At 35.7% G+C, this 9,845-nt stretch overlaps 1 protein-coding gene across 5 annotated transcripts in view; it reads right to left on the reverse strand.

Moving 5' to 3' along the window:
• The window catches only part of LOC106929242 (pleckstrin homology domain-containing family A member 5-like), a 114,343-nt gene extending 112,852 nt beyond the window's left edge, over nt 1-1,491 (reverse strand). For 2 of the 5 annotated variants that reach the window (XM_088006181.1, XM_015006015.2), the window contains exons 1-2: nt 1,211-1,419; nt 1,023-1,099 (exon numbers count right to left, since the gene is read on the reverse strand). In XM_088006181.1, the coding sequence (XP_087862307.1) occupies nt 1,023-1,099; nt 1,211-1,302 (169 nt within the window). In that variant the 5' untranslated portion in view covers nt 1,303-1,419. Of the gene's footprint in view, nt 1-1,022; nt 1,100-1,210 lie in introns of all 5 variants that reach the window. The other 3 variants (XM_015006012.2, XM_088006180.1, XM_088006179.1) reach the window with 3 other exon arrangements.
• Between the last annotated feature and the right edge of the window lie 8,354 nt (nt 1,492-9,845).

Here is a 9,845-nt window from a genome sequence, read left to right on the forward strand (position 1 = left end):
ATCCCACAGGAATTCAACGTTTAGCGATGGGCTTACGTATTTCTTGATCTTTCAGAAAACACATAAAGAGTAGCTTACTCTTGATTACACACTAATTGTTTGTACCGTCGCTTTATAAATTCTCAAGTTACATTCGCAATCGATTAATCTTAGAAATTGTATTGAAAAACTTGGATATTTCTGAACTTAAAAAGTGAAAAGATTTTGACTTTTGAATCAGAATTTTTCACATTTTTTCTAGATTTATGAGCTCAATCGAAAGAAATAAAATGTTTTTTTCCTAGCAATTTTTTTTACTTTTCAGACTCAAAATCTTTTTACTATAAGATTTCTGAATTAAAAAAAATTGAGTTGTTTTTTTTGTTTTGTTTTACAAAGCTTTTTTTTAAAAACTTTTCTCGCTCAGAAATGTCCTTGTTTATTCTAGAAATTTTCTGAGATTTCTGAGTTTCTTGATGTAAATTAACAGATTTTGTCCCCGTCTCTAACGGCCATGCCCCGCCGTGGCATTGTTGATACTGAAACCTACCCTACCAGCCAGATTGGAGCGGTGTTGATGTAAACACAGCTAATCCCACAGGAACTCAGAGGTTAGCGGTGGGCTTTCAGAAGAAAGGAGAAAACATCAACATTAGCTTCCAACGCTGGTTACTGTTTGTACGAACCGTCGCTTTACAAGTTCTCAAGTTACGTTCGCCAGCGTGACGTCGTCAACTTCAGGTGACCGAGCCAACCTGAGGAGGCTCGCGGGGAAGTGGCTCGAGCTCGGCCAACGGTCGGCTCACTTTCCACAGCACGAGCCCACTCATGCATTAAGAAAGGGATCACGGATGACAGAGCTCACCCCCCCCCTCTCTCTCTCTTCCACTCTCAGCGTGGGAAGAATCGTGTTTTTATTTTCTGTTGTGTTTTTTTTTTTTCGGCGGTGAAACATAACACATGACGGCGGACGCGCAAGCCAGCCGTTGCGGTTAACTGAAACTTGACAGCTGAGTGACATTTCTTCTTCGTCTGCTTCTTACCTGGAGTTTTCCTGTGTCCGGTTATGATTGCTTCACCGCTCAACGGATGCAGCCAGGTTGTACTCTTGGCTTCTTCGCTGTTGAGACAGAGAGGGATAATAATACAGCACATGCAATAACGAGCCCTGACTTTTTTCCTTTTTTGAGAGCTGAAAGACTTGAAGTGGGTTAGTTAAAGGTGCGTTTACTTAATGAAGAAGACGCGTCCGTCCCGAGTAACCCCATAAGTCCAGGAAGACGGGAGAGCAGAAATCCACTCGGGCTGTAGCTCCGCCGCCATGTCTGGCACTAATGTATGACAGCGGCGCGGCGCCGCTGGTGCAGGCAGCGCGTACACGGAAACCGTGGCAACGGGGAAAGCTGAGAGGGGGCGGAAAGGAGCCCTTGGTGTGGGGCGACCAGGTAGAAGGCTTCGGCTGCAAGAGATAGACCTTAGAATGGGCTTAGAGGGGCAGTAGCCCAGGGCTTCATTTATTGGGGGGGCGACCCCAGATTATTATTATTTTTTTTAAATGAAGTTCAGCAAACATTTTTACTTTATATTTGTGTTCTAAATCCCTTTAAAAAAAAGATTAAACTTGCAGTATGTAACTTTTATAAAATGAAGAGACCACTGAAGCCCATTAAAAACATCCTGGTTATTCCACCAAATATTGATTTATGAACTCTTCCTAAGTTGAAACATTAGTACTGTTTCTAAATGAACATGAACTTGTTTTCTTTGCATTATCTGAGCTCTGAAAGCACTGCATCTTTTTCCTTATTTTGACCATTTCTCATTTTCTGCTAATAAATACTGAATTTTTGCTTTGAATTTCGGAGACATGTTGTCAGTAGTTCATAGACTAAAAGAACAATATTCATTATACTCAAACATAGACCTATACAAAGTAAAATCAGAGAAACTGATCATTTTAAGTGATCTCTTAATTTTTTCCAGTAAATAAATATCATTATCAAATATTATTGAAACTGTCACAACAGTCAGTTTATTTGAATTGTACATTTCAGCAACACACCAATTCAAAGTGCTTTTCATTGTGAAAATATACAGAAAACATTATATAGTCAACAGTTGTGAAAAACAATATTAATAGCATTTTGTCAACTACCAAAAGCATCAATACACATTAAACAGGTGGGTTTTCAGCTTTGATTTAAAGGAACTCAGTGTTTCAGTTGTTTTATAAATCAATCAAGTTTATTTGTATAGTACATTTCAGCAGCAGGGTATTCAAAGTGCTTTACATCAAAAAACACAAGAATAAGAAGACATAAAAACAACAATTGAGAAACTAATAACAGGCGTTACATCAAACATGTTGGTCAATGTTCCTTTTATTATGGTTCAAAAGCAACTTGAAGCTGGTGGGTCTGGATTTGAAGGAACTCAGTGTTTCGGCTGTTCTGCAGTTTTCTGGAAGTTTGTTCCAAATTTGTGGTGCATAGAAGCTGGATGCTGCTTTTACATGTTTGGTTCTGGTTCTCAGGATGCAGATCAGAACCAGAAGCCCTGAGAGGTCTGGAAGGTTTATAAGAACCTCTCCAACCCAGGACACAGGTCTTAGCACTGTCAATCACCCTATGTGTGTGGTGCTGCTCATCCCTTCATCCCTCTTTGCTCTCTGCTACACTGCAGCTAGCATAACATGGTGTTAATGCTAATGGTAGTTAGCACTGCCAATGAAAACAGTTTTCCTGTAACTACGTCATTTCTCCACCATTAGCACAATATTTTTAAAACGAGTACATGAGGTTGACTGACAGCGTTAAGACCCACCTCCTGGCTCTGATTGGTTGTTTTTGGTCGTAGTGGTGCATTTGTTCAGACAACAATAGTAGCTCAAGGAGGAGGTGGAGGAGATCAATCTTTTCAGATTTTCTGTCTCAAACTGTCACAACATGACAGTTTTAACAAATATTTTTTAAAAACTATTTTAAAATAAAAGTTATGTATTGCACTGCAGTCTGCTGTGGCAGTATAAGAGAGATAAAATGTGGGAAAAAGATATAGATGCTTTTTCAATTGTATAAACTTTTTAAAACAATGTATTCTTTGACTAGATTAAACTTTAATCTAGTTTATGATTTGAAAACTTTTCCAAGGCTCTGGTTATGTTGCTTTGTTATATTTTTTTTCAATATTTTGTTTTTAAAAGAAGAAAATCTCTTCTTTTGAAAGAAACTGCAACAGAGCCCCAGGATAAAATTGATCTGCAGGATCCCATCAGGGTTTTCGTTTTTCACTGGAGACATTTCTGATGAGAGCCTCAAACCCCAGAAGAAGCCATCAACAGATGGGGCCCCTTTATGCTGACTGCAGCCCCTGCCTTATAGCTGGAGCCACCTGGGACTCTGATCGCATAATTAGGCATTTTGCTTCAAGAGTACAGCCTCCAAACAATCACAGGGTTCCTTTGTCTGGAAACTTACAGGATTTTTTGACTGTTTTTCAGGTCTGGTATTGAAACAGAAAATAATAAAAAGCAAAATGTATTTCCAGACTTCATTTCTTCCTAATTTGGGCTGCAAGTTTAGATTTGTGTAGCGTAATTTCAGCAGCAAGGCAGTTCAAAGTGTTTTACATAATAAAAACACAATAAAAACACAAAATTACAAAGTTACAACTAACATTCAATTTAGTAATCGATTATGCTACAAATCGTTCTGACAATTAATCGATAATTCCAGTGATTAACTGATTAATAGGATAAATAAAATTGGCAATTTCTCCAGATTTTTCATTTAACACCTTAAACCTTTTTACACAATGTTAGAAATACATTAAAATATGCAAAACAAATTATTCAGATTCTTTTTAAATAAGAAAGTTAACATTTTTGTTGCATGAAATGCTATAACATAGTATTTGTTTTGCATATTTGAACCATGTGAAGCTAAAGCTATTGCACATGAGGAGCTTTAGGTAAAACATATTTACAGGCAAAGATGTTTGTCTGTATACATATTTTTGACAGTTTGGACTTAATTATTACTCTAAATATATGGGGGCTTTTTCAGCAAAATGACTTTTTCGAGTCTCTAGTTAACAATTAATCGATTATTAAATTAATTGACGATTATTTTAATAATTAATTAATCTGATTAATTGTTTCATCCCTACTTCTAATTAAATATAAGAAATTCCCAAAATTACTGCTGGATAATTTTGAGTAAGTTAGACCACACTAATTTAGTAAAATGTCTACTCCCACCTTTCATATTTTAGGCAGAGCTGTCTTTGGAACCATCAGATGAATGTAGACATTTCAGAAACAGATGTTACTCAGGTAAAAGAAGAGGTAAAATCTAAGGTTTTTTTCTTAGGAAAATAGTAGAAAAATTATATTTCAATTGAAATGTTTGGTTTTCAATGGCACTTGCATTTGAAATAAATTAAATTAATGTATGATCACTGTGGGCATTTGGTGTAAATTAAAATTAACTTATACTAAAAGTACAGTGTTAAGAAGTCTAAGTCTTTCCAGGGAATTCTTTCTTTCATTTACTCAGTTCAATCTAGAAATTATTAATATTCAGTCCACAAAAACTAAATTATGCATTATAAAATTGAGCAACAAGACAAATCTTCTGTATATTGAACTTTTCCATATTTTGTCACATTAAAACTGCAAACATATAGAAATATTTTGTTGGGATTTTATGTGAAAGACCAACACAAAGTGCAGTACAATTGTGAAAATTATAAATGATTCAAAGAGTTGGAGTATGAATACTTTTGCAAGCCACTGTATTTGTTGCTTATGTCATAACTGAGAAGCACGCCCATGTTTTTAAACTCTACCTTGAGGTTTCTTTTTTTTTTTTGCTTTTGTTATTGGGCACGGAAACTGCATCATCAGGCTTTGACTGGATCACAAAGCCAGGTCATCCAACACCACTGTGCCTGTTCTGTTGTTGCGCTGCCTCGCATTGTTCTCTGGGCTCACCAGCAGCCATGATGGGTGGTTCCAGAAGACGGACATTTCTCCCAAATAGACAGTCATACATTTAGTGAATAAAGCTTGAACAAAAACAGAAGCAGCTTGGGCGCTGACACTCAACCATTTTTGTGTTCTGTTTACCTGGAGAGAAACATCCCAGATTTTCCCTGATAGTTGGACAAATAATCCAAATGAGGACAGAAGATACTGATCTCATAATCTCCTATTAACTTAGCCTCATATTACATTTAGAGAGAGATTTCCTGGAAATAAACAGCTGTATACTGATAGATGATATGGCTTGAAAATAAAATTTCAGATTTCTTTCATACCTCCAATGCGCAATAAGGACATTTTAGACAGAAATAAAGAGAAAATTCTGCCAAAAAACTCAATATTTTTAGATTTATCTCAGAAATTTTCAAGAAAAAGAAAATTGGAAGTTTCTGAGTTGGAAAAGTCAAAACTTTTCAACAGATTTTCAGAAGTCAAACATTTTCTATACAAAACTCTGAATTTCTGAGATTCACCTCAGAAATTCTCTAGAAAAACTTGGAGTCTGAAAAGTAATGTTCAAATGTCAAACATGCTCAACTTCTGAAATGCAGAAATCTCCAAGGATATTGAAGAAAAATATCTGAGAATAATCAGTTTTTTTTTCTCAATCAGAAATGTCCTAATTTTTCTAGAGAATTTCAGACAATCTTAACATTTTTCAAAACAAGCAACCATAAAAATAACCCTTCTGTGGTGGCGGTTATTGCATGTGATCTTGAAACCAACCTGTGATTGTAAAGGATCTGAAAGATGTTGCTCCTCACGTAAAACCTGAACGCCAATTCCTCTGAGCAGAACTTCAGCAGAAAAGGGAAGTGAAACCAACTTAACTTTGACACATTTTCCAAAAGTATGACCTAAAAAAAGTTTTTTACTGTAAATTCATTGATCATTTCTTCAGAAAAACCAAAAATTGCAGGGAGGATGTGTAGGATTTCACCGTTAAGGCCCGGCGGTTCTGACATAGCCAAACGTGAACGAAGGGGTTCTTCCTGGCGGAAACAGACATTTCTCAAACGCAGCCCACAGTTGCCAGGGTGAACAATGCTGCACTAAGCCACAGCTTATCATCCCCGCTGAAAAGGCCTAAAACCATTTCGCTAAAGTAGCGCCCTGAATGGAAGTGGGAAGCCGTGTTCGACCTTCTAGAGGAGGGATAAGTACAGAGCTCAGTCCATTTGGTGCTGAATGCCTCGGAAAAGTATTTATACCACCTGAGCACTTTCACATTTTGTTACATTACAACACGAAATCTTAATACACTTGAAATAAAACAAAGCTAACACGTAGAAATGCACCAATCTGATATTAACATCTTTAATGGTATTATTTATTTAAAAGAAGTGCTGAAAAGTTACATGTAAGTTTGTTTTGTCTGATTTCAAGTGTACTAAGATATTTCCATTAGAAACTAGACCAAGTGGTAAGAATACTTTCACAAGATATTAAATACTATAGAGAATTAAAACAAAAAGTTAAAGTAAGGGGGAAAAAAGAGAACTAGTCTGGGATTTAAATGTCTTGCTGAGATACTAATGACTTACCAGAAATGGTTTGGCATTTCATGCAAATACAAAATCAGATTTAGGGAAGACAGGCAAAAATAAATAAAAGGCAAATTGAAGAAATTTTATAAAACTTTCCAGTTATAAAGTCAGATTGAAGATGGTGAATTTTACTTCACGTACTAAAGGAAAACCTGTGTTTACACTGCAAAAACACAAACTCTTACCAAGTATTTTGGTCTAGTTTCTAGTTCAAATATCTTAGTGCACTTGAAATACAACAAAACTAACCTAAAAGCAACTTTTCTGCAAGAAATAGTAGCCTGTTTTAAGTCAATAATTTCTTAAAATTGTTGAAAAGTACTTGTTCTATTGGAAGATTATGTAATTTAAAGCAAGTAAAAATGTCTTGTTATAAGTGAAATGATCTACCAGAGACACTAGAACCGTTTCCCCATTATTAAGAAATCATTTAACTAAAACAAGCTGCAATATCTTGCTGGAAAGTTACTTGTAAGTTAATTTTGTCTTATTTCAAGTGAACTAAGATATTTGCAATAGAAACTAGACCAAAAATAGTTATGTGTTGATCGTACATGACAAACATATAGGATAATCACCGCGAGCCACAGAGCTTTATGTAGTTGGGATTGTGCAATGCATTCTTATGCAATTGCTCAATGCTGAGCAACGCGTGGGTTCTGCCCTCTGCGACTCGGGCCAGACTCGAGACATGAGGCACAATGTAATGAGTAGCTGCACATTATGAGACAGCTGTTAGAGGCTTTGTAGCGGTGCCAGCTCAGGAGAGAAACCTCGTTCCTGTCTGAGCTGAGTGAAGTCGCTCCCATTTACACTGGAGACACTTCAGCACTCAGCTCTCCACCTGCGACGGGATCAACAGGATTTTTATGTTGTAGTTATAATTCAGAATGGAAACAAAATGGGGAGATGTAAATATGGAAGATGATAAGGGCCACTGAAAGAAAAAATAATAATAATCCAGACTTAATTCTCAGAATATTTACTTTAATCCCAGAATTTTGATATCAAAATAAGAACTCTGAGTTAAAAGTCTGAATTTTAAAAATTCTGATTTTTTTTTTTTTATTCTGATTTTAGGAATTTTGACTTTAAATTCAGAATTCTGACTTTAATCTGAAATGTTATCAAAAATTTGAATTCCGAGTTTAAAGTCAGAATTTAGAAAATTCAGAATTGTTCAGAATTCAGACTGTTTTCACAAAATTCTCAGAAAAAAAGTCAAAGTTTCTCAGAATTTTGACTTTAGTCACAGAATTTGGATTATGATTTTTGTTAAAACATATGGGAAAAAAAAGACTTACTTTCTTGGAAAAATTTCTCGAGATCCCAACTTAGTTTTGCGAGATCTAAGGGGACATAATGAAATAGTCGCATAACATTTATATGAAGCTGAAAATATATGTGTGAGTAAATCTGACTCGGCCACACATGTCATTTCAGGAAGAATTTTCTGCAAACTATTGTTAGTTTATTTTGTTCTTTTACAGTTTAAATAAACATCTAACATGAATAAAAAGTACTAGTTGGAAGAAAAGTATCTTATTTACACCACCCCTTCTCTCAAAAATCTATCCACTATGCCAGAGGTGTCAAACTCATTTTCATTTTGGGCCAAATTAAAAATCTGAATGTTCTCAAAGGGCCGGTTGTGCCAGAATGTATTGATAAAAACTAATTGTTAAAATATAAATAAATAGCTATTTCAGCATTCAATAAGTGCTATACTAAAATTAAATATTGAAAATTTTTCCACACTGATCAGTCCATCCAGGATTTTGTGATTGTTTTTGTTTTTTTGGAATCAAAATCCCAGATTTTGTGGTTACAAAGAAATGTTTATATCTGCGCTAATGTGTGTTTTTTAATGTGACTACATTAAACCAAATGTTTTTCGCCAATTTTGAGAAAAAAATTTCTGTAAAATCAGAAAATTGTGGGAATCTGCTGATTTTGTGTGAAGTTTGCGTGAAGTTTTCAGATTTATGAACAGCTGGAGGAACTTACTGATGTAATTTGGAGTCTAGAGACCCACATAAAAATCTGCAGCGGGCCAGATTTGGTCCCCGGGCCTCAAGTTTGACACATGTGCTTTATACACATGTGGTAAACTTAACACGGTAGCCTTTGAGAAGGGAACACAAAATATGTGTTCCAAATCATGCGGTTTGCACAGCAATTCTACTAAATACAAAAGACAGACTACTCAATTTAAAGAAAGCAACAAGAAATCCTCTAAAAAGTCTCTTTCATCCTTCTGGCTTTCAGAAATTAGAAATACCTGCCTGGAAACAGGAAGCCAAATCCGATTACATGACAAAAGAATCAGAAAAAATGTTTTAAAGTGTATGTAAATATCTGGTTTCAGTTTGAAGCGAATGTAAACTCTTATTTCTCACAGTAGAGCGCTTTAAGTCCATAACATAAAGTCATCCGCGCCTCCCCAGTCTCAACACATGGTATCATTTGATCGGCATGCATAAACCACAACCCAGGACGGCTATTATGGCGAGGCAAGTCAGCAAACCAGGTTAATGGGCAACTCTGGAAAAATCATTTAACAGTTAATTTATTTACATGGTTGGGAGACGTCTGTAGGAGTTTTAAGGTTTAAGAAAAGGCCTGAATGAAGTGTTTTTTCTCACAGTTTACCTCTGAATCACTAAACACGCCTCCCTGAATCACAGTTAGTCACTTCAGAAAACAACCAAACCCTCCAACAGCTCACTATTCACCACCATTCACAGGCTAAATCTATTAAATATGCTGGTATGATCTAACCCAAATGTTTTCCTTACAGCTTTCCATGAGATTTAAAATCATTTAATGTTCAACAGATACAAACGCAAACTAGAGGAAACATATGAAATAGGTGCAGTAATATGAAGAGCAGACCCACAACGGCAAAGTTTTGGCAGGCAGGAAGTTGTGAAGCTGCTTCTGATTTTGTGGGTTTTTGCCTGATGGCAGCAGATCAAAACGTTAACGTCGACTGTGTTAAGCATTTCTGAGTAAGTTGCAGAGGTTTGCTCCAACAGTAGCTGACCATATAATCAGAAAAATTGGAAATATAAAAATAACTTTGCTTAACTGAAGCATAATAACTGTGGAAAAAAGCTGATTTTCAATCAAATATTTTGGCACTAGGATAGAATAATTTCCACTGGCCGTATAATTGAACATTTGGACATTTCTAAAATAAATCTGCTTAATGGAAACATGATTTTTGAAAAACTCTTGTTTTTACATGGTGCTAGGATTTGACCAAACAATTT

The sequence above is a fragment of the Poecilia mexicana genome, unplaced genomic scaffold, assembly GCF_051168715.1.
Source record: "Poecilia mexicana isolate PSO_F unplaced genomic scaffold, ASM5116871v1 scaffold_6, whole genome shotgun sequence".
In the NCBI taxonomy this organism is placed as follows: Eukaryota; Metazoa; Chordata; class Actinopteri; order Cyprinodontiformes; family Poeciliidae; genus Poecilia; species Poecilia mexicana.